This window comes from Halichoerus grypus, chromosome 4 (genome assembly GCF_964656455.1).
Source record: "Halichoerus grypus chromosome 4, mHalGry1.hap1.1, whole genome shotgun sequence".
NCBI classification, from domain to species: Eukaryota; Metazoa; Chordata; class Mammalia; order Carnivora; family Phocidae; genus Halichoerus; species Halichoerus grypus.
In genome coordinates this window covers 116,877,712-116,903,160 of record NC_135715.1, presented here as the reverse complement: position 1 = coordinate 116,903,160, position 25,449 = coordinate 116,877,712, and the positions used below count along the sequence as shown (strand labels likewise).

The following is a 25,449-nucleotide window of genomic DNA, read 5'->3' as shown; positions in this document are numbered from 1 at the left end:
ACCCAGGCGCCCTGGAATGTATTTGTATATTTTAAACAACATATGATTAAATGTTTAAAAAGGGTTTCCCACGGAAAGCACTACAGTTTATTTCAGTTTTTCTTCCCCAAAAGTCATATGTAAAAGAGGAAATAAAATATATATTGGTGATTATATACAGGTATATTTCTTCCTGGTGATTCAGGCTTCCTTTGCATGAATTAGATGAAACTGAATTCTCAAAAATATATGGCTGCACATTTTTGGTTGAAGAGGTAGAAACGTGGGTGTGGAGGGAGGAAGAAGTAGGAACAGAAGTATATTGTGCTAAGTTATTTTAATAAACATTCATATTTTATACCTACTGACAGGAAAATACTAAGATATTCCTGTCTTTTTCAAAACTGGTCATCTAATTCTTAAAAACAGTTAGCATGCACTATTGAGAGTAAAATAAAATGAATAATTAGGATAATATCTAATATATTATCTTTACAACACCACGTTACACACTTGACAGTTTGTGATTTTGAAGGTGGATATAAAGATGTTTTTAAAGTTCTTATTACACACACAAAATGTAGCTATGTGTGGTGATGGATGTTAACTAGACTTCTTGTGATCATTTTACAATATATACATATACTGAATCATCATGTGGTGCACTTGAAACTAATATGTTGTTACATGTTAATTATATCACAATTTAAAAAATGCAAGAGTGTGATTTAGGAAGGTTAGCATTACTGCATGTTGAAACTCATTACTATAGTTGAATTTCACCTCTTTTCCCTTAAAAAAAAAAAAGGCAAGAGGTTTTGTGACTGCAACACTCACAGCATTGGTCTGAGTGTGGGGTCTTCCTGGAAGCTATTAGAGCGCACTTTCCAAAGCTAAAGAAGCTCTGCTTTTGTGTTAAAATCCTGTAATACCCTCAAGCATGGGTGTGTTCTACTTTTTACAAAACTTCTTTCATCATTCTTGGTATAATCCTCTGTACCAAAAAATGCTCAGGGAAAAAAATTATTCTCAGGATTCAGTAATGCTTGTGAATGAGTGATCAGCTAGGCTGGAAGCTTTATCTGTTCCTCCGTACTTTGGTATTTCTTTAGCTATTTTGTAACTACGAATCTGAAGTTTGAATTAGTAAATATGTTTCTTATCCGCTGATTTGCAGAATTTATATAAGTCAGACCTTGAATGGTTGAGAGGCATTGGCTGGGTTCCGATTGGTTCCGTGGAAGTTGTTAAAGCCAAGAGGGCCACGGAGATACTGAGTGATCATATCTACCGTCAGCGTCCAGAGACCCTGAAATTTACCAGCATAACTGACACTCCAGAGCAGGTTCTGGCAAAGAGCAATGCTATGAATATGAGTAAGGTGAGTTTTTACTCCTCACTGTTAGATTGAGTAATTCACCATAGAAAAAGGTAAAAAAAAAATCTGACATGTTATTGCATTCCTAAAATTCCTTTAGGATTTAGGATACCTTTCAAAATGATTTTTCCATTATAATACCATAGTCACTTAATAATACTTCAAGATACTAAACTATTAAAAGTACTATGTGCTGTAATTATTTCGTAATTGCAGAGTTTAAATACCGCAACCCAATTATACTTTCCAGAATTGCTAAAGAATTTTAATAAGGAACGGTAATAACGGAGTCAGTGAAATAGTAAACTAGTAAGCTACATACTCTTGGAAATAGTAATTTATCTACATGAAAAGTAGGAATTTATGCAACTTCAGTAATTTTTCTTCTACTTTGTTGAGAGGTGAGTGGCACATAGTCGAAAGAAAAATGTCTGAATGCCAAAATAATTTTTCTCACCTTTTTTTTTTTTTTTCCCACAGCACTTATATACCGAAGCCTGGGACAATGATAAGAAAACGATCCACGTCATGCCAGATACACCAGAAATCATGCTCGCCAAACACAACCGCATAAACTACAGTGATGTGAGTAAACTGTTGATCACATAATGAACAGTAAGGCAAAAATGAGCTGTTGTAACTATTTCCTTAGTAAAATGTTTCAACTAACTTATAAATCGGTAGAAAAGAGTTCTCTCTTGATTCAATTTTGGCCTGTGTGGTAGGTCCACAGTATAGACCAGCCTTTTAGCAACAGGATATCAGGGAATGGAACGCTTATGGAGAAATACTTCAATGGGAATCATATTCCTACTGCCTTCCCCTGCAGGTCAGTGTGGGTATCAAGTCATTACTTGATTGAACAGTTATTTAGCAGGCAGGTGAGGTATTGGAACCCAGTGGTTATCATGCCCTGTATTATTTTGCTGCTTCAGTAATGTTCTGGTTACCATTTAATGTTCTTTGCAAGCATTTTTCTAGGCATCTCTTTCAGGACCAGCAGTTTCATCAGGGCAATTATTCTGAAAGCCTACTCTACAGATTGATCATGGTCTGTGATGATACTCCATAGCAAAATGAGAAAAAATAAATACAATACATTGAGTTTTTCTTAAATCCAAATATATTCAATTGGAAAATAATGTCCTTATTCTTTCTCCTTTTAAGATGGCCTTTCTTTTATATTATGATGGTGAAAGTAAATATTTTTTTTACATGTGCTTATTTGGCAAAACAGAATTTTGGCAACCACATGCTGACCTTCCTCCCCGCCCCCCCCGATTTTTTTTCTTGAAATTGAGCAATGAGTAGAATCCCAAAGTTTAGAACATGTGCCTTAAAGTCCTTTGGCACCTATGAAGCAGTTTTGTAGAAGCCCGCCCTCGTACTTGATTTTGTGGATTTCTTTCTATAGTTTAAATGAGGACGGGGAAAATCTAATAGTAAACAGCTTTATTTTTTATGAAAGGAGTAATGATTAATGATTCTCTTTTCTACAGAAACTCTATAAACTTGCTTTGGAAGAGTCCAGGAAGGAAGGCTATGACTTGCGTTTGGATGCCATCCCAATCCAGGCAGCCAAGGCTTCAAGAGATATTGCTAGTGATGTAAGTTGATGTTTTTGGAAGAGGCATTTCTTACTCAAAGATGTTCCCAAATGGCAGCTTTTATAATTTTTCTTGCCAGAATTTTGGTTGTCTCTACAAGTCTCAATTTCATGTAATGATTGCCCTCATGTACAAAGTTGCAAATAAAAAACAAAACCACGAGATACTGTGTCCATTATACCTGTTAATCAGTCAGGGATAGAAGGATAGTCTTTAAGAATGAGTGTTTTATAGACATTAAAAATGGGTTCATATTTTTGAGCCTCAGAAGTTGCGCAGCAATTGATGCAGATGTTTGTAGAAACACTGACAGCACGTGTAAGTCAGCCAGTAAAAATGTGAATTCTTTCCTACTACTTCTGTCCATTTATTCTGGCATTAAAGGAAGACCAGATTATGGATGCGTTTTAGAGTTTTGTTTCATTCTTTGTAACTTTTAGTGAGGTTCTCCTACCAAGATGCCCCTGACTGGTTGTATGGAGAAATTGGAAGTAAGCGAACCTTTTTCTCAGCACCAACTCGTCCCTTCTCTGGAGCCCTTCCCTTCTCATGAGAAACATCTCTTGAGGGTATCTAGTGCCCTCATTTTGTACCAGGGCTCCTTAGGACCCAAATCCAGGCTTTCCTTCTTCTGGAGGGACCCCATGCCTTAGATTTACACTTCATTCCTTCTATTATCAAAACGTTTTCTAGAAGAGCCCACACTATGATCATCTCATGGTAAAACAGACCATACATATTATTCTTGAATTTTAAAAGTATAGAATGTTAACCCAAGGCATGACTCTCTCATGGTGAAAGTTCAAAGATATAACAGGCTAATAAGGAAGATATTTTCTGGTGAGATTATCTAAATGTAGCCCATTCTCTTAATCAGGGCATTCAGTATTAATTCTAATTATAAGAGATATATTCTAAAATGTCCTTAACAACACATTTTTAGGAAAAAAATAGCCACATCTTTAAGTAGATGTTCTTTTAGATTGTACAAGATATTTTATCTTTATTTGTTAAGCAATCAAATGTAAAGTAGGTAGTGCAGTTTAATAGAAGGGAAGAATATTAAGAACTAGTAGCTCTCACCTACTTTGTGATGTCATCTTGAACAAATCACCTAAAACCCTTCTAGGCTTTAGGTTTCTACTTTATAAAATGGGGTTGATGATATTAACCTTTCTCTTTCACACTAGGAAAGGAAAAATCCAAAGAAATAATGTGTGTATGAAATTATAAAATGTTATATAAATGAGATGTTCTTATCATTAGACTCATATCCCTTTACTTTTTTCAGTACAAGTACAAGGAAGGCTACCGCAAACAGCTTGGCCACCACATTGGGGCCCGGAATGTTGAAGATGACCCCAAGATAATGTGGTCGATCCATATGGCCAAGATCCAGAGTGACAGGGAGTACAAGAAAGACTTTGAGAAATGGAAGACCAAGTTCAGCAGCCCAGTGGACATGCTGGGGTTGGTGCTGGCCAAGAAGTGTCAGACCTTAGTCAGTGACATAGACTACAAACATCCCCTACATGAATGGATGTGTCTGCCTGATCAGAATGACATCATTCAGGCCCGGAAGGCATATGACCTTCAGAGTGATGTGAGTGGGTCTAATATTCATCAGCATGTGTTTATTTCTATTATGTTAATTTGAAGATTTAAATGGCTTTATTAAGCAGTTCATGAATGGGGCAGTAATCCATACAGCAAGTAGAAGGTAACTCCAAAGAGTTGTAAAAAAGTGGAAGGTTTTTATAGGAAGGAGGGTAGGACAAGGAAGTTATTAGCAAAAGAAAGGAAAGGATTGTTTCAGACAAGATCACCTTCCCTTAGGAGGAGATGAGGGTTTTATTAGGTGAATTACTTTTTTTTCCCTTTCAGGGATAGAAAGGGTCCATGTGACAGATTACCTCATTGGTGCTGACCAAATCAGCACATGTTTAAAAGATTTATTTAAAGGGGTTCTAACTTTTTTTGTGCCATGGAATCTTTTGGCAGTCCTGTGAGACTAGGGACAGCTTCTCGAGACAATGCCGTGAAATGCATAAAATGCAGGATATATGTTTCAGAAGAAATTGATCACATCGAAATATGGTTATGAAAATACTAAAAATCTATGATGTAGCAATATGCATACTTTTTTAACACATTAAATAAAAGATCTAGCACTGGGTGTAATAACTAGTTTAATTTCAAAGAAGTAATGAGCATTAATATTTCAGGATGACTGCAACAACTGCAATAGGATATGAAAATATTTGTGATCTTTATTGCTGACAAAGTCTCATATAGTGCTAATGCTGCTATGATCTGTAGCCTATACTTATAATCGAAAGAAATGCTGTATTTCAATTAGAGGTTAATAAAAATAAAGATATAATATTTTTCCATTCAAGTTCGTTGATGCCAGGTTCAGGATTGCTGGTTTAACACAACCTAATTTTCCAAATGAATTGATTGCATTATCATTTTTCTGACCGCTTAACTTAAAAAGAAATACCTATTACTTGTGCAAGGAAGTTTAAGAATGAACTGTACATATTGAGACAATTTTTCTAAGAAGCTGAAAACAATAGCTCTGTTGTCAGCCAATAGATTGTCCTTGGGACTCAAATGCTACCTCATTGGCATAGTAAGTAGCTCCTTGTTTTTTTGATCAGTTTCTGACAAGGAGTGACTTTTGGAGGAATGATAAACACAATGGCATTGTAAAAAAGAGTCTTCCCCAAAAGCCATACAAATAAAAAGAACTGTTACCTTTACTTATGAGAAAAGTTCTCCGTTAGCCAATTATTTAAATTCAAAGAAGAAAAATGAGGAAGAGCTAAAATATCTTTTTTTACTTAAATTATAACACAAGGAAGGGGATTGAGGATAAGATAAATAAGAGTAAAAATACATGTACTCTTTGGTTTAGAAGCATGTATATAGAATCACATGAAGAAAGATGCCCTTTTTGCTGTCCCCAGAAAACACATTAATTCAACATGTGATCAGCTAGTAGTGTTCACCTTTATGATATGTGGCTGGCTGTGAAGGCCACTGCCCCATGGGATGGGAACAAGCTGTATTCTGATAGAGTATTATTCCTGCACAAGGAGGAACAGGCAATCAAATCGGAGAATAAATACTTCCGGTCAGGTGGCAATCACTGATTTCCTTAAAATGGGTTTGCATCAATGAAATTGCATATTATTAGATTTTACGAGTCTTTAGTATATGTGTTGCCAAAGTGGGCGCAGATTTTAGGAGTCTTTAAACCAGCAAACATCGGCTCCCTTCAGGGACAAAGTGTTTGGCTAGCCACTGCACCAAAGTCCGTCAGTTTTGTGGGTCTTCCCAGAAATTCACACAAGTAAGATTCAGCATTATACATTGTCTCTCTGCTCAATTAAGATCAGGCACCAGGCTGTCGAGGTAATACTTGACATTATTTCATTTTCAGGCTATTTACAAGGCTGATCTCGAGTGGCTGAGAGGCATTGGATGGGTGCCCATTGGCTCTGTAGAGGTGGAGAAGGTGAAGAGAGCTGGAGAAATCCTGAGTGAGAGGAAGTACCGCCAGCCCGCAGACCAGCTCCAATTCACAAGCATTACAGACACCCCAGAGATTGTCCTCGCCAAGAATAATGCCCTGACGATGAGCAAGGTGAGTATCCAACGGTTTCCATTTCCTGAGTCATACCTTCCATGGACTTGGCTCGTAAAGTGAGAAATGCCCTCAAGGGTTTCCAGAGAAAGGAGATATAATGGGCCTGATTTTCATGCAGGCCTTCAACAGAGCCTCTATTTGATTTCTAGTTGGGCTTGCGTGTGCTTCTTCACACTGTATCCCCTCATTCTCTGTGTGCATGAGGAAGCATAGGACTATTTCTCTAGAGTAATGCACATACTCTTCTGAGCAGTGACGTGGAGACATCCATCGATCCGTTACTTTTCCCTGTACATTCTCCTAGGCAGAGCAGACTCACACCATTGACTTCTCTTTCTGCATCCTGTAAGGAATATACAGCCATTTAGCATTTTGTTCTGAAGTCTGGGAAACATGGTGTTTATAGCAGTGCCAGTGAGCAACTCAAATTAGTTGCTTGGTTTGCTCTTCCATATTCAGTTGTGGAAATCTACTCCAGGAAGTGAGCTGCTGCTATTGCTTTCAGTACCCTTACACAAGATAATCACTTCTTTTTTCCGGAGTTCTAGCAATCTGTGTATTGATACTGGGCTCAGTCTTTATCCAACGGATAGGTCCTTAATATGCACATTTTAGATTGAATTGAACTTACCTGACTTCTTCCACACCTGCTTGGACATCTGCCAAACATTCAGGTAGTGAGATTGGGTGCTCAGTGCAGAATAGGAAGTCGACTCTCAGATAGCAAACTCCAAAGCTTGAAGTATTAAAACTCTCTAGAAATTCTATTTTATAGCATACCTAGCACAGCAGTGATAATAAGAATAGGAAACACCATAAAATCTGTTGAGTGCCTACTGTGACTCAGGCATTTTACATATATTATGGTGAATCTTCAAAAAGCACTCAGCAAAAATATGATTATTCCCCTCTTAGAAATGAGGAATATAAGGCATTATGTACCTTTCTCAAGATTACACAGCTTGGGCATAGTGGCGTTGGGTTTGAATTTGGGATTAACTCTGAAGTCTAGGATTTCTACTGTATCATAATTCTATAGCCAGGTTCCATCCTTGGAGTTCCTATGAGTAGGCTTTGAGATTCACTGGAAGAAAGGAGTTAATAATTGAGGCCATTATATCACTTCATATTAGCAATGAAGCTATCATATGGCAGTTTAAATATTTAAATATTGTCATGTTTCACTATCCCCAGTACCCTTTTGCTTCCCTCACCTCTGAATAATCTTAAAAAGGCTTTTTTTTTTTTTTTTAACCGCAAAATGTGTTAAATTTGAAAATAACTGTAATGTATGGGCTTTAAAAAAGGGTTTTATCTCACTTCCCCCATAGTATTTATACACAGAAGCTTGGAATGCTGACAAAGCCTCCATCCACGTGATGCCGGACACCCCAGAAATCCTACTGGCCAAGAGCAATTCTGCCAATATCAGCCAAGTAAGAAGTTTCCTGATTGTCTCTTAAGCCTTTCTAGGATTCATTAAAATACTTTTTCCACCTTACACTTTCCTGTCTGGAACTGGCCTATTAACTTTTCCAAAACATTTTTATCTTTCTGTTGTGTATTATCCACCGCCTAGAAACTTTACACCAAGGGATGGGATGAATCAAAGATGAAGGACTATGATCTGAGGGCTGATGCTATTTCCATCAAAAGTGCCAAAGCCTCAAGGGACATTGCCAGTGATGTAAGTCCCCTCCATCCAACCTCTTTTGGTGTCACATTGCTGAATGGCCACTGTGCGGCCGGTGGGCCACATTTCACAATTGTTTCCACATGTATCCCCCACCCCTGCTTCCTACTTTCTAAGACTTTGTCCCTTGTTGTCACAGAGAAGAATAGCACAGTTTGGAATTGTAGCTAGAAGGGCTGCACCAATGAAGATATATGAATATGCTACAGTTATGCTTATGAGAGTGTAAAAGAGTTTAAAATTAAGAGATGCCAAAAGGTTTGCCATATGAAATTCTTACCCATTTGCTTGTGGGTGTTCACGTTTTCTGTAGTTGTCAGCATGCATATGGTTTTAAAACTGGTTTTCTAAGGCTTTATTTCTCTCCTTTTAGTACAAATACAAAGAAGCGTACGAGAGACAGAAAGGCCACCACATTGGAGCCCGGAGCATTGAAGATGACCCCAAGATTATGTGTGCCATACATGCAGGAAAGATTCAAAGTGAAAGGGAGTACAAGAAGGAATTCCAGAAGTGGAAGACCAAATTCAGTAGCCCGGTGGACATGTTAGGCATTGTGATGGCCAAACAATGTCAGACTTTGGTCAGTGACATTGATTATCGAAATCACCTGCATCACTGGACATGCTTACCTGATCAAAACGACATTATCCAAGCGAAGAAGGCCTATGAACTGCAGAGCGATGTACGTACCACAAACCTGGGGAGAGATGGAATGAGAGGACGTAGATTTATTTATTGTCTAGGCAGTGCCTCGATGGACGCCTCTGTGGGTGCCCCCACTGCACACGGCACTGCATACCCCCAAGAGGGCACCACTCACGTTGTCTAATACGTTATCCATAGTCAGGAGTTACGTCCTAGGAATCAAAGAATATAGATGAAGAACCCAACTTAGGCCATGTCTTTTATTCCCTGGCCTAGATTGCAGACTTTTTTCGTCATGTCAACTGTACTTTCTGGCAGTGAAAATATATTGCAGACAAACATAAATTATCTGAGTATTTTTAAAGTAACTGCCACTATTATACTATATCCAATACACTAAACAGAGTTTTCTACAGTCAATTATTGTAGGATTAAAATGGAATGAGATTCAACAAAATTTCCTTTAAAAGTGTTGTTAGTTCTATAGTTTTTTGGAAATATCAAATAATTATCATGAAATTCAGCATTATTACGACTTTATCACTCTTCACAGCTAGTATATGTGAGTATGTTTTTACAGATGACTCTGTCATTGATATTAAAACCCCTGAGTCCTATAAAATCTCAGGTCCTACTTTTTCGGAACCCCCATCTCCTGTGCTTATCAACCCCTCACTCCCACGGACTTCACTTTTCAATTAAGAGATGGTGTGTCTAGCCATGGACATAATTTCTGTCTCACATCTTTGTAGAGTGTGTATAAGGCGGATCTGGAGTGGCTGCGTGGCATCGGCTGGATGCCAGAAGACTCCGTAGAAATGAACAGGGTGAAGAATGCTCAAGGCCTGGTGAATGAAAGACTTTATAGAATGCCGCCAGAAGCCTTGAAGTTCACTTCCATTGTTGACACGCCAGACGTTGTCCTGGCAAAAGCCAATTCTCTGCAAATAAGTGAGGTGAGAACCATCCTGTTACCAAGCATGCCTTTTGCGGGACTCTGTTCTCACATGATGCCGCCCCAACCGAGCATGTGGGCTGTTCCTCTTGGAGGACTTGGAGTGACGGGAGCAACTCTAACAATCTGCTGGCTAGTTTGGTAAAGGCCAAAGTAGAACAAATATTTCTTTAACTCGTATTAAATGCTAAAACCTGTAGCGTAATGCTGCATTTTAAATGGTATGATGTTGTATTGTTCAGGGTTCTCCAGAGAAATAGAGCCAATAGGGGATATAAATATGTATAGATATAGTATATGTATGTACTTGTATATATGTGTGTTTATATATGCATATGAGAGAGATGTAGATAGATCTGTAGACTGTATCTATCTGTGTATACACACACACATACAAAGAGATTTAATTTTATGGAATTGGGCCATATGATTATGGAGGCTGGCAAGTCTATAAACTCAGAGTAGCCTGGAGACCTACAGGAGAGTCGCAGTTCAAGTCCAAAGATGGTCTGCTGACAAAGTTCCTTCTTGCTCTGCGGAGGTCAGCCTTTTTTCTATTAAGGCCTTTAGCTCATTGGACAAGACCCAGCCACATTACAGAGTGTAGTCTGCTTTACCGAAGTCTACTGATAAAAATGTTAATCTCATCTAAAACCTACCTTCCCAGAAACATGTATAATGATGTCTGACTAAATATCTGGGTACTGTGGCCTAGCCAAGTTAACACATATAATGAACCATCACAAACATTAAAAAAAAAATTTTCCAGGTTAATTTCTAGGGCTTAATGTTTCAGATATCCACTATTAAAATAATATTTCCCTTCTCTCCACAGAAACTATATCATGATGCGTGGAATAAAGATAAAACCAACATCAGCATTCCTTCTGACACGCCAGTCATGCTGCAGGCCCATATGAATGCCTTGCAAATCAGCAATGTAAGTAGCATAAATACAAAGTGTAAAAGCCTTTATAGGACAATATACGTCAGCTTGTGGGGTGTGGTATAATGGACAAATTACCTAACTTAGAGATATATACAGCTTTTGGTGCTAGACATTTTCTCTTTAGCTTCCATTCCCAATGCAATATGAATGGAAATTCTCTCTTTTAAACGTGAGTTTAGAGCCATGGATATCCAACAAAGAGTTGGGATATCTAAATCCTATTGGGGTCCTCCTTTCAATCTTGAAAGCATTGTTCTATATCCAATGTCCACAGCTCAGTTTCATCATATATTAGTTGAGAATAATGAAATCCCTAGTTAAATTTCTCTTACTTGAGGGAGTATGAGGTAACAGTCTCTTTTATCTTTATAGGTTTTTGATTGATCCAGAACTGTCTTGCTTGACATTTCAAAGCCATTAGAAAAGCGAAAAGACAATTTTTAATCCTATTCAAAGAGTAAGATATATATAAATACCTATGTCACATCCCTTTAGCAGGGACCTCTGAAAAGTCAAAAGGCAACATTAGAAAAAAAAAAATCTGACTGGACCTTACATGATACCTTGATGAAGATTTTCTAGCTTCATAGTTGATTCTTAGTTTCCACGTATTGCATGGTGGGGTATTTTCAGATGTGTACCATATTGTGATGAAGATAAATATTCAAACATTGAGTAGATCTAGATGTTTAGCTTTAAATTTTTAGTCAGAAGTATCCTGTACTCCGTGAAGGAAATAGCCAACAATCAGAAGAAAAACTCAGAAATGACTTTTTCCTTATGCTGTCTTCATTTACATTATGTCATATGATTCATATTTTGGGTACTTTGAGTATATTGACTTATTTTCAATTTTTGTAAATAAACCTGTGGTTTTCCTCAATAGAAACTTTACCAAAAAGACTGGAATGAGACCAAGCAGAAAGGCTATGACTTAAGAGCAGATGCCATTGAAATCAAACAAGCCAAAGCCTCCAGAGAAATCGCCAGTGAGGTACAGCCTCTCTTTCCTTGTGGTTTTTCTCTTCTTACAACAGATAGGGAGGGTATTTTGTAAAAATTGGGTTTTTTAAAAAAAAACTATGTAAACAATTTCATTTTGTTTTGCACTAAAGACTTTCTCTATTTAAAAACATTAAAATGGAATGAAACACATTAAGGTTAGCATAGATGAGGTATTTGTATAAATAATTCTAAGTTGTTTCTAAGTAGAAGTTAAAAAAGCATGAAGAATCTATGCAGAATTCTTGGGAAAAATTCAGGAATCAATATATTTGATTGTTGACCAGTGTCATTTAATCCCCCAAATATTTATGACATTCTCCATAAATATAGACCACAGTTGAAAGTTTCATAAAAGACTTAGGACTGAAAACACATTATATATATATAAGATTTTTTACTGGAGGCTTATGTGTAATGCTCTTAGTAACCTTTTGAAATTCATTTAATAGTAATTTAAAAACTTAGTTAAAATAATTATCCTACCAAGCTCCCTACCTCCCACCCCCAGCTCCAAATCTTTAAGCAACCCTGTTCCCTTTCTCTGGGTTTTTCTCTATTTTTTATCTCCTGTATCCACCTGTTTCTCCCTCTTACTTCTCACTTTTATCTCTAAAAACAATAGCCAATCTATAGTATCTGCCTTACTCCCAGTTCTCTCTCCCTCCCTTTTGTCCAAATTTTTCTATGCTATCCAAATATCGAAAAGAAACAGACACTATCTTACTCCAGTCCTAAGACACTTAGATGTGGGCAAGATGGAAACTCTTGTCCCCAGGCCTTTTGTTGTCATCTGATTCAAGCCAATGACCTTGCTTTCCATTCCTGTGAAATATACACCTTTTTTTTTTTTTTTATCTGTCTCCAAAACCACACAAATCACTTTTTCCTACCTGAGGTATTGTTAGTATTCTTGGGGGACCATCTGACTTAATGTTCCACTTTCCAGGCAACCTTCGAGACCAGGATTACACCCATTGTGTCTTATTTTCCACATCTGAAATATGTGATAATAATATTATGCACTTCACAGAGATGTGAAGATTAAATGAGATTGTAGTTGCTATTACTCAACTATTTTTAACTAAAAAATTCAGTAATTTCACATGAATCAACCCAATATATTTGAAGCACTTGTAATAGTGTCTGGCATATAGTAATTGCTCAGTAAATGTCAGCTATAATTTTTTGTAATTACTCTTATTCACCATACTATTACCCTCCTGATTTCCGCATGTTCTCTATCAAAGTACCTAAAATAGCCCTATCCATTTTCCTTAAAGTGAACTGCAATCTGTAAGGACTGCCAGTGTTAAGCTAAATTTCTATTAAGGCAAGGAAAATATTCTGGAAACATTTAATGAAAAGTCCTCTTACTACAGTATTTTCATATGTCTTTTTCTCTTATTTTTCACAACTTTAGTACAAATACAAAGAAGGTTACCGTAAGCAACTGGGCCACCACGTGGGTTTCCGCACCCTACAAGATGACCCCAAATTGGTATGGTGTATACATGCTGCCAAGATCCAGAGTGAGAGAGAGTACAAGAAAGCGTACGAGAAGTCTAAAGGAATTTACAATACACCGTTGGACATGATGTCAATTGTTCAGGCCAAGAAATGCCAGGTCCTGGTTAGCGATATTGATTATCGCAATTATCTGCACCAGTGGATATGTTTGCCAGATCAGAATGATGTGATCCAGGCTAAGAAGGCCTACGAACTGCAGAGCGATGTGCGTATATTATCACCAGACTCTTGGGGAGATGTGTGTCTCTGTATATCATCATGGTGTATTCCCTAGGGACGTAATTTAAGTGGTAATCTTAATAGAACTTAACATAATCTGTACATTTCATGGTAGCAGAGTTATTGTGAACATTTTCTGTCTTATAGAGGATTCCTTCTCATGTGGCAAAGCCTTAAGCATTAAGACAAAAAAATCAGTCTCTTATTCTGTAATTAGATATAAAATTTCAGTCCCAGTTGTTTTAACCCATTACATGTGCATGATCGGATATCTAAATTTCAGAAATAAATGTGAACATAAGGAAATGTTGCATTTTAAGTTTATCCCGCACATGTAGGGAAAATGTATGTGTATATATTTATATATAGATAGAGAAGTGTATACAAATAAAATTATATATCTTTTCCTCATTATATATGCATCTAAAGACCTTAGTCTCCCAAATTCTTACAGATGTTATTCTCAGCAAAAAGGGCAGATTTCAAGTGGCGAGCACAGAAGCTCAACCTTGTATAAAAACAAAATTATGTGCCATTGCTCTCTGTCATCCACAAGTGGCCCTTGTCAGCCCTGCTCCAGTTCCTGTAGGATACTGTGAACTTCTCCCAGCAATGCATGCCAGGGATGTAGCACCCAAATATTAATATTTAATGATCCTTCTATTTCATGGGATTGGCCACCCAGCTGATTTAGATAGAGGGAGTGTGTGGCCTGCTGGCATCGTGCTCTCATGGGCAGATTTGACTCCTGTGCACTCTGTGGTCCTTTTCTTCATGCAGAACGTGTACAAATCAGACCTGGAATGGTTGAAGGGTATAGGATGGTTGCCAGAGGGTTCTGTGGAAGTGATGAGAGTGAAGAATGCCCAGAATCTCCTGAATGAGAGGTTGTATCGTATAAAACCTGAGGACTTCAAATTCACCAGCATTGTTGATACCCCTGAAGTCATCCAGGCAAAGATCAATGCTGTACAGATCAGTGAGGTAAGCTGGGTTGATGATACATTCGGACATATTGAAGAAGTCTCAATAAGAATTCTGACTGTGAACTTTAAATTGCTAACACTAGCATTAGAACCTTGAACATTCATGTATCCAGATAGAATTTCATATAGTCAATCAAGTAATGGTATCCATATTTCATTTACTTAGATGACTCTTTGGTTGACATAAGTGTGGTAAGCATCTTCATATTCCACAGACTCTGATGCACACTTTGAATACATTTTGAGTTCTTGCTTGTAATACAGGTCTACCAGTTAATACTATGATCACAAAACTGCCACCTTTTTATTGCTTTTCAATCATGAGGTAAGTTGAAAAGTCCAGGGGTGGCCTCAATATTAGATATTATGATAGTTACTTGGGCCAAGAAAGCCAGGAATTGATTAGTGATATGGATTATCATAGCTACCTGAAATGTAAATACCTGCCAGATAATTACATGTGAATTAATGAAAAAGATCATTTTACTACCATATTTCTGACTCATTTTCTATTTATATTATATCACACATCAATATATTCTTCTCGTTAAAGTCACCATTGGCACCTTTTAAGTAAAAACACAAACGAAGGGGTGCCTGGGTGGCTCAGTCAGTTGAGCATCTGACTCTTGATCTCAGCTCAGATCTTGATCTTGGGGTCGTGAGTTCAAGCCCCGCGTTGGGCTCCATACTGGACATGGAGCCAACTGAACAAAAAAAAAAAACAAAAAAGATCCGCACAAATGAAAACAAAATGTGATCTACATTTATATCTGAGAATATCCAAAGAGAACCTTTAATTGTACCTATAATTTTATTCATGTAGCAATTGAATTATTTACTTATCAGCCATCCTTTGTTTTTCCTTTTTACCAGCCATTGTATCGTGATGCCTGGGAGAGAGAGAAGGCGAATGTGAATGTACCAGCTGACACTCCAGGGATGCTGCAGTCCAAGATCAATGCCATACAGATCAGTGATGTAGGGAACTACACATCCACTTGCTTTACACATTATTTTCTGCCTAACTGGAACTTAACTTGATATGCTCCAGAGGGAGTTTAGCAAAGGCATTTCCCTATCATTCCTTCTATTTCTAGTCTTTATTTTTTTTTTAATTTTATTTTATTATGATGTTAGTCACCATACAATACATCATTAGTTTTTGATGTAGTGATCCACAATTCATTGTTTTCGTATAACACCCAGTGCTCCATCAATACGTGCCCTCCTTAATACCCATCATCGGGCTAACCCATCCCCCTACCCCCCTCCCCTCTAGAACCCGCAGTTTGTTTCTCAGAGTCCATAGTCTCTCATGGTTCGTCTCCCCCTCATTTTTCCCTTCCTGCTCTCTTCTGCTTTTTTTTTTCTAACATATAATGTATTATTTGTTTCAGAGGTGCAGGTCTGTGATTCAACAGTCTTACACAATTCACAGCGCCAGCCTATTTTACAAATCTTAAGGGGAGACTAATTTTCAATGTAACTTAACAGGTTTTCTTAAACACATCAGTAATGCTGACTCAGTGGCTCCCTCTTCAGATTAACTGTGGCATTGCAATCTCCCTTTGCAGAAACAATATAAGCAAGCGTGGGAAGATGTCAAGATGACGGGTTATGACCTGCGGGAAGATGCCATCCCAATTCAGCATGCCAGAGCTTCCAGGGATATCGCCAGCGATGTGAGAGCTCCTCCTTTCCCAGCCTTCACCAACACTAACTAATAGACGACACACGGGAGTTAATACTTTTCTAATCTTTTACTTAATTCCCCTGTAATACACTTAAGTAGAATGGAGATCATCGGGATTAGTGTCTTGTTTTGAAATCTCAGATTCAAGAATAACTTTTACAACAGTTTGGTGACCCTTTTGCATCAGCGCTTGGTTCTGCTCTTCTTATATTTAAGCACAGATTTTTATTTTCAGTATCTTCTCATTATCATTTAATTTACAAGCACTTATAAAAATTCAATGGGTACAAAAATTCAATGAAGTACAGCGTACATAAGTTGTTCCTGACATAATTTTATATAGTTGATGGACCAGCACTTTTAAAAAGTGATGTTTGTTTTAATGTGTGCTAGAAAAATATTGTTTTTTTCCATTTAAATGGGATTATAAATTTTAGAATAAAAATCTTTCAAAGTTTACACTTTAAATTTATTTAAACAAAGAATCTAGTTGATAAACTAAAACGTGAAGGTGGTAGACAGTGACTGAAGTTTGGGAAACACGAGATAAGCCTGTACTGGGGATAATCCAGAAGCATAGTTCTTGCCTCAGAGGTGCTCACTATGTTTTTGTGCATGTGGACATAGAAACCAATGCGTTAAGAATCATAAAACTTATAATATGGACTTAAAGAAAAACACTGCCCAGTCTAAGGGAGATGGAGTTATTTGGAGCAGGCTGTTGAGACAAAGTGTGTTTGGAAAAATGACTCTTCTTTCTTCTGTTCACATATACCAGTATCTATACAAAACTGCTTACGAGAAACAGAAAGGCCATTATATTGGATGTCGCAATGCCAAGGAAGACCCTAAACTGGTTTGGGCGGCAAATGTATTAAAAATGCAGAATGACAGGCTGTACAAAAAGGCCTACAATGACCACAAGGCCAAGATCTCCATCCCAGTGGACATGGTGTCCATCAACGCTGCCAAAGAAGGCCAGGCATTAGTAAGTGATGTGGATTATCGCCAGTACCTGCACCACTGGTCTTGCTTTCCCGACCAGAATGATGTGATCCAAGCCAGGAAAGCCTACGACCTGCAGAGTGATGTAAGTTGTTGCTTGTGCAGAGAGTACCAACTGAGGGGCCTGGGTAGTGAGCTGTTCTCCAGGAAGAAGGCCTTCCACAGCTTTGCCTGGTCATCCCTCGGAGGACTCGGGAAAACACAACTCTCCCTACATAAGCACTTCCCTTTTGCATTTTTACCAAGTTTACTGATTGCCTCTCTTACTGCTGGGCTTATTGGGAGTTTTCTTTTTTACTCTTTGTGGTGCTACCAGAATTCTTCTATAGATTCCTAAATGTGTGCAGTGTTTGTAATGTCCTAAACGTGAGAATTCGCATGGTCCCTCAATTGAAGAATGACAGGGCTACTTCTTTGAAATTAATGTCAAAGGTCAGCAGCATGCTCCAAACTCACTAGTTTCCCTTAACATGGTATTCTTCACAATATCGTGTTTCATTAGTTTACCTGAAGTATTTTTAGATTTACTCATATTTTCTGCCCATTCAATTTTTTGGAAATGATGGATTCCATCGGGATATTTATTTCTTGTGTAGAATGAATGCCTTCTTTTAATTATTTATTACTGCTTTAAAAGTCCACCTGAGCTAGAATGATGTTACTTAAATATTATTCGAGATCTTCCATGCATCCCACAGAGAGAGAGCTCCTTCTGTATCGTCCTGCTTTGTAGAGTACGTATTGGTGCCCCCGCCGCAGAAAACAAAGCAGAATAGAACACTGCTGTGCATAGGATGAATTGTGTTTGTCAGGCCAATGCTCAATTTTAATTATTGTTTGTGGGAGGTAAAATAGAACATAAAACTGCTTTCTTGGGGTGCCTGGGTGGCTTAGTCGTTAAGCGTCTGCCTTCCGCTCGGGTCATGATCCCTGGGATCAAGCCCCGCGTTGGGCTTTCTGCTCGGTGGGAGGCCTGCTTCTCCTTCTCCCCCTGCTTATGTTCCCTCTCTCGCTGTCTCTCTCTCTCTCTGTCAAATAAATAATCTTCAACAACAACAACAAAAAACTGCTTTCTTACTTTACCACAATTAAAAAAAAAAAAACCTGCTTCTACCTACCTTTGTTTTCCTTCCCAGGCCATCTATAAGGCTGACTTGGAGTGGCTCCGTGGCATTGGCTGGATGCCTGAAGGGTCTCCTGAAGTGTTGAGGGTCAAAAATGCCCAGAAGATCCTACAAGACAGTGTCTATCGGACCCCCGTAGTGAGCCTCAAGTACACAAGTGTTGTTGACACACCTGAAGTTGTCCTTGCTAAGTCGAATGCTGAAAATATTAGTATTGTAAGTCACCTTTCCCTCGTATGTTAAAATTAAGTCATGCTTGGGCGCCTGGGTGGCTCAGTTGGTTAAGCGACTGCCTTCGGCTCAGGTCATGATCCTGGAGTCCCTGGATCGAGTCCCGCATCGGGCTCCCTGCTCGGCAGGGAGTCTCCTTCTCCCTCTGACCCTCCCCCCTCTCATGTGCTTGCTCTCTCTCATTCTCTCTCTCTCAAATAAATAAATAAAAAATCTTTAAAAAAAAAAAAAAATTAAGTCATGCTTGTAAGTGACTGATAAATAATTAACCTGGCAATCTATTTGTAAGATAAGAACGTTGATGATAGCAAAGGTTTTAATACGTAATGTTGGTAGGATTGTGTTCTTGTTATTCATAAATTTTAAATGAAAAAGATATTAATACCAATTTAATATTAAATTTGAGCAACTTATGTGAAAAACTTTTAGATGTTTCTTCCTTAATATGAAAAAATTGGGGATCAGAAAAGTTGAAAGTTGTACACTGGAACTAGCAGAATTACAAATTGCAAAGTAATTTTGTGGGTTTTTTCCCATAGCCGAAGTACAGAGAAGTTTGGGACAAGGATAAAACTTCAGTCCACATAATGCCAGATACGCCAGAAATTAACCTCGCCAGAGCCAATGCTCTTAATATGAGCAATGTAAGTACCTCAACAGACTCCTTTTTGGTTTGGAAAGTCACCCAGTGGGTGCTATGATATCCCTAGGGAACTCTTCATAGGCAAGAGAAAAGATTGCCTGAAGACTCTTTACCATCAGCCCTTTGACCAGGAGTGAGGAAAGGAGCAGATCCCTTGCTCTGAGTCACCCAGCAAGGCCAGTTACTGGTGAGCCCATGTCAACATGACAAAAGGGAGAAGGGGATAAGGATGAGAAACCTGAAAGAGGACTGGATGAAGAGACATATGAACAAGAAAGGGACATTAGTGACAGACGAACACAAAATAATGATGAGAATTCTTTGCAAAACTCTATATGAATTTGAAAACCTAGATCTAGAGGGGATTTTCTAGGAAATCATAAATTACCAAAATGACCCAAGGAAAAGAATAAAAACATATAGCAAGAAATTAAGAGGATTATTAAAGACGCTCCTTCCTCCTCTCAGATATCAGGGTCATCCAGATGATTTCATAGGAGAATTCCTTCAGAACTTCAAGAAATAATCAAACAATCATAGAGCCTAATGAAAGAAGGAAAGCCATCACAATTACCAAAACTTGTCAAAAATAATTCCACAAAGGAAAACTGTAGACCAATAATGAGGAAAATCTTAAATAAAAGGTTAACAAATAAAATTCAGTAGTACATGAATATGATAGGAGACAAACAATTAGGGTTCATCCAGGAATGCCAAGAGGGTTCCATATTCAGAAACCTAATAATAGCACAAAAGAGAAAAATCACACATTCACCTTATTAGATTTGAAAAAAGGCATGTGACCAAATCCAATATCCATTCTTATTTTTAAAAATAAAATCCTAGTAAAATAATAAATGAATATCATAATGTGACTAAAAGAGTAAATCTCAAATCAAAGGCCAGGCTCATCCTTAGTAAGCTAATCTTCTCATTCAAGCTAGGAATAAAACAAGGATGCCCACTGACATCACCATTATTATTTAACATTTGCTGGAACTACCAGCTAAGTGAGTAAGTTCCTCACTCAAGCCAAAATAATTACATAAGAGTAAGAATAAAAGATAAATATTGGGTTTAAAAGGCAAAATTATCTTTACTTGCAGGATAAATCCTTATGTCTGGAAAAAGGAAGAGAATGAACTTAAAAATCTATTAGATAAAATGAGAGAATTCGATGGTTAGCTACACAATTTAAGAAAGCTCAAGAAAGGTATTGTCCTCATGGATCACAGAGATTTCTTATGTGTAGAATAAATATCACCCTAGAAGAAGGATACTACTTTAGTGCAGTTCACCATGGTTTGGAACTTCACGTCTTCCAGAAAATAACACATCTTTATGAGAGAAGGAAACTGCCCAGCAAAGATTCCTCACCATGTGCCAAACTATACCCATTAGCTCTGTTGTAATGAGCTAATTTTTTCCAAGAGATGGGAAGAAAATAAAATTTTGGGCACTGATACATTTTTTTTTCATACAAGAATAGTATGGTGCAGTGCCCTCTCATCACCAAATGACTGGTTGGAGAGGCAGTCCATTCTTCACCTCAGCCTCTTCTTTTCAATCCAGAGGCATCTTTGGCTGGACAATCAGGGAAGGTCTCATGTGCTCTCTTTTGCATGATACATTTCTCAGCTGAAAATACCAGAACCCTACTGTTGATATCTTGATGTAAGCAAGACTAGTATTTGAAACTATGCCAAAAGTAAAGTTGTGAACTTTAGATATTAGATATGAAGACATTAATGAGAATGGCTTGTGCTTTGGAAGAAATCAAACATCGTATTTGAATGCTAACCAAAATGTAATTTTTTTTTTTTTTTTTTACGCAGGGGGTCACCATTACTATAATCTTGATAAAATCCACTATTTAAAACTGTTTCTATCATTTGGGAAACACAACTTTTTCAGGATATTTGTATATGATTTTCTAGTTAACCAAGCAAATTCATGTAAAATTGACTCAATCTTCAAACTAATCATATGAGTAAAATAGTGTTACTTTGTTTTTATCAGATGGGAAGGTTGAGACTTAAAGTGATTGAGGAATTAACCCATGATCTTAAAGTTAGTAGGTGAAGTTTGGCCTCAAACTCAGATTTTTTTTTTAATAAAAAATATATTTGACTACATAAACAAAAATTTATTACATAATTAAAAATAGTGTAACAATATATGTAATAAAACTAAAAACAAAAGGTTTTAAGTAACATAATAAGTTTGCATTAAATATTCTCCAATACGTTGAAATGTGGAGAATACTATTTCTTTTGTACAAAAAAAAGAGTCTATTGTTAAATAGGACCACCCAAAATTCATGCAAAAACTTGAATGAAAATTCATACAAAACTTATCTGTACTTACAAGGACAAAATTTGTATGAGCACTCATATTTCAGATATGCAAAGCCCATGAAACTATTAATAATTGAAACTCATCTCTCCTTTCTGCACTGTTAAAGCTCCTATATTGTTTGGTATGATTTCTGAATTATACATTTATTATTTCTGAGAATCTCTGACATTGTCAACACAGAATGTGTCCATTTAAATATGAACATATATTTAAAAAGCTATCTGTAAATCAGTCACTACCCTAATTAACTTCTCTGTACAAATAAAAACACACTGCATTTAAAAAAAATGGCCACTGTGGTGGCGCCTGGGTGGCTCAGTCGGTTAAGCATCCAGCTCTTGATCTCAGCTCAGGTGTTGATCTCAGGATCATGAGTTCAAGCCCCACACTGGGCTCCACGTTGGTGGTGGAGCCTACTTAAAAAAAAAAAAAAGCTGTTAACCTCCAACTGTCCTTCAGAAGGAACATCTAACATTCCCAAACAATATTCATCACCAACCACATAAGAAGATCTAAGAAACCATCCTGGGGAAAACCTCCCCTCAAATATAAAATATAAAAAGTTCATAATTCTGAAGATTATAAAATTGAATTCTAAAATTAATCGAATTATTGAATTAAAGAAATCCAGTAAGGGGCTCCTGGGTGGCTCAGTCGTTAAGCGTCTGCCTTCGGCTCAGGTCATGATCTCAGGGTCCTGGGATCAAGTCCCACATCGGGCTCCCTCTCCCCCACTCCCCCTGCTTGTGTTCCCTCTCTCACTGTGTCTCTCTGTGTCAAATAAAGTCTTTAAAAGAAAAAAAAAGAAATCCAGTAATCCTCATTAATGTCTGACCTTAACCTTATCCCAATGCTGCCAATACGCCAGGACAAAAAGCCACTAAGCCCTGTTATATAAACCATGAGGTACTACAGAGAAGCCATTATTTAAATTAGAAAGAACTCTCATCAAGCCCAGGTCTCTGGACTCCAGACACAATTTCATCTTCCAATAGCATGGTGGAGAATTATTCTTTTACTTATTCCCTTCTTAACTGATTCTGGGACTTCAACACTGGACTGCTTTGATTATTAATTCTACTTGAACCCTTGAAATTATCAGTACATCTGAATCCGAAATGATACCCTATTTTTTTGTCCTCTTCAGAAAATTTACCGTGAAGATTGGGATGAAACAAAGATGAGCTGTGATGTACGGCTGGATGCCATCCCTATCCAGGCTGCCAAGGCCTCCAGGGAAATCGCCAGTGACGTACGTGCGGCCTTGTTTGACTTGTCAGTTTCTAAGCAAACATCCTAGGTGCATCAGGAGTACATACTGTGATCCATCTGCTTTGTTTTTCCATCTCCAGTATAAATACAAGCTTGACCATGAGAAGCAGAAGGGACACTATGTGGGGACCCGCACCGCCAGGGATGACAACAAGATCCACTGGGCCCTCATAGCTGGCAAGATTCAGAATGAAAGAGAGTACCGGCTGCACTGGGCCAAATGGAAGACCAAGTTCCAGAGCCCTGTGGATATGCTTTCCATCGTGCATTCTAAAAATTGCCAGACCCTAGTCAGCGACATTGATTATCGCAATTACTTACACCAGTGGACATGCATGCCTGACCAGAACGATGTGATTCAGGCCAAGAAAGCCTACCAACTGCAAAGCAATGTGAGTGGGCTACATTTTAGGATGAGCTCGTCTATCATTTTGCCGTGACTCCCAGAAAGTTTATATTCTTAAATTTTTGTATCATCACTTCCTGTCTTTATACAGCCAAGAGTTTGGTTTTAGTTAGCCCTTCTAGTACAGTGTCAAAAATCCGCAAAGCCGTGGAAGCTCTAGATTCTGTATCAAGGAATAAAGGGTTGTGTGAATACAAATCTTAATTGTAACAATATAAAGACAACGGCTGTGAAAATATTATTTATGGAATTTAAGGAGTAACAGAGGTTGATATCATAAGTAAAACATTGGCAGTCCATGGAAAGGATGTAGGCACAGATAAGCTTTTATAGTTAATACAATGTTTAAAAATCTTGAGTTAATTTGCCAAGGTTTTTTTAAATCAGGAAATTTGGGGTACAAATCTAAGATTTCTTAGTTCTTTAGGAAAAAATCAGAGAATGAAGCTCGGGACGTGCATTACACCCCTGGCAACAATAGGTGGAACTGAATTGAGGCTAACCCCCTTTAAATAGAAAATCAATCCCCCAGTTTTTCATATCACCTGACCTCCTAATGAATTTACTTACATTACCTGCCTGGCTGCTTGAGTATGTCATTCTTATGTGTATTTCTCCATCAAACCAAGGGATAGAATAAATAGGACCCGGTTATGACCAGAGTTGCTGAAATCACTCGGCCTTGTTTCCACAGGCTGTCTACAAGGCGGACTTGGAATGGTTACGTGGGATTGGGTGGATGCCAAATGATTCCGTCTCTGTCAATCACGCTAAACATGCTGCGGATATCTTCAGTGAGGTACTCCAAGATTTCACCTGCCATTCAGTGCGTTTCCTGGGAGACTGAACAAAAATATACAAGCCAAAGCTCAATCATTCCCCATCAGCAATTTTAACAATTGCAATTGCTGTCATTTAAGCCAGACATACCTTTTCCCAAAACAATCCTCTACTGTCCCTGTCACATCAGGGGACCACATCCATAATACAATATCCAGTATACTCAGCTGATGCGTGGAATTATATAAAGGGAAAACGTCTTTTGTCAGAAATGGCAATACGCTTGGGAGAAGTTTGTTCAGTTGAAAAAAATGTATTGAATAACGTGATACATAGAATGATGCAGTACATGACCTTGGTAGCTAAGCAAATCTGCTACTTTAAAATCCGTGGGAGATATAAGAAGCCAACCCAGTTGTTAAAAAATGAAATGCTAAGAAAAAGGCCGAATTGCCACGAAGGTGCCGTTCAAATATGGCACTCTACACTTCTGGTAGAGACAGGCCCTTAAATCTAGTGTCTCTTTCTCAGCTCAGACAGGACCAGAAACTGCAACTGTCTGAAAGATATTTTCTTTCCTATAGAAAAAATATCGCACAAAAATAGAAACCCTCAACTTTACTCCTGTGGATGACAGAGTTGATTATGTGACTGCAAAACAAAGTGGCGAGATCCTCAATGATGTAAGTACATGGCTCTCATTCTAAAATTGCCCAATCATGAAATGTCATTTTCAAAGCCTTCCACCTACGTTAGCTCAGCATGCAACCATTGTCTGCGATATGGACTGTAATCATTGAGACGATGCTAGCATTTGCTTGGACAACATTATGCTTTCTTAACATCAAGTAACTTACACCTCTTGCCTCTCCTTTCCAGATTAAATACCGGAAAGATTGGAATGATACCAAATCGAAATACACCCTCACAGAAACCCCTTTGCTGCACACTGCCCAGGAGGCAGCCCGGATACTGGACCAGGTATGGGTTTTAGCCAGATGCCTGGTACTCTGTGTGGGGACAGAGGACCATAGTGTAACTGTGGGACATGGATGCACACGATCAATACCCCCATTCTGACTCCTTCGTCTAAGCCTCTATTATGGCTCTCTGTCTTTTAGTATCTCTACAAGGAAGGCTGGGAGAAGCAAAAAGCTACGGGTTACATTTTGCCTCCGGATGCAGTACCATTTGTTCACGCCCATCACTCTAGTGACGTTCAGAGCGAGGTAATTTATCTGTAGATGAGTGCACGCTGGAGTGTGCCTGGGGCTAGCAGGCCTGGCCAGGCTTGGGGATGGTTGAAGTACCTACTCCTTTCTGGTCCTCCCTG

At 38.1% G+C, this 25,449-nt stretch overlaps 1 protein-coding gene across 1 annotated transcript in view; it reads left to right on the top strand.

Moving 5' to 3' along the window:
- Nucleotides 1-25,449, top strand: part of NEB (nebulin) — a 201,702-nt gene that overhangs the window by 113,470 nt on the left and 62,783 nt on the right. The window contains exons 81-104 of the mRNA XM_078070777.1: nucleotides 1,157-1,360; nucleotides 1,838-1,942; nucleotides 2,857-2,964; nucleotides 4,256-4,567; nucleotides 6,413-6,616; nucleotides 7,951-8,055; nucleotides 8,199-8,306; nucleotides 8,686-8,997; nucleotides 9,713-9,916; nucleotides 10,751-10,855; nucleotides 11,751-11,858; nucleotides 13,290-13,601; nucleotides 14,396-14,599; nucleotides 15,478-15,582; nucleotides 16,179-16,286; nucleotides 17,076-17,387; nucleotides 18,439-18,642; nucleotides 19,197-19,301; nucleotides 22,806-22,910; nucleotides 23,011-23,322; nucleotides 24,031-24,135; nucleotides 24,701-24,799; nucleotides 24,996-25,097; nucleotides 25,238-25,345. Of these exons, the coding sequence (XP_077926903.1) occupies nucleotides 1,157-1,360; nucleotides 1,838-1,942; nucleotides 2,857-2,964; nucleotides 4,256-4,567; nucleotides 6,413-6,616; nucleotides 7,951-8,055; nucleotides 8,199-8,306; nucleotides 8,686-8,997; nucleotides 9,713-9,916; nucleotides 10,751-10,855; nucleotides 11,751-11,858; nucleotides 13,290-13,601; nucleotides 14,396-14,599; nucleotides 15,478-15,582; nucleotides 16,179-16,286; nucleotides 17,076-17,387; nucleotides 18,439-18,642; nucleotides 19,197-19,301; nucleotides 22,806-22,910; nucleotides 23,011-23,322; nucleotides 24,031-24,135; nucleotides 24,701-24,799; nucleotides 24,996-25,097; nucleotides 25,238-25,345 (4,056 nt within the window). The remainder of the gene's footprint in view (nucleotides 1-1,156; nucleotides 1,361-1,837; nucleotides 1,943-2,856; nucleotides 2,965-4,255; nucleotides 4,568-6,412; nucleotides 6,617-7,950; nucleotides 8,056-8,198; nucleotides 8,307-8,685; nucleotides 8,998-9,712; nucleotides 9,917-10,750; nucleotides 10,856-11,750; nucleotides 11,859-13,289; nucleotides 13,602-14,395; nucleotides 14,600-15,477; nucleotides 15,583-16,178; nucleotides 16,287-17,075; nucleotides 17,388-18,438; nucleotides 18,643-19,196; nucleotides 19,302-22,805; nucleotides 22,911-23,010; nucleotides 23,323-24,030; nucleotides 24,136-24,700; nucleotides 24,800-24,995; nucleotides 25,098-25,237; nucleotides 25,346-25,449) is intronic.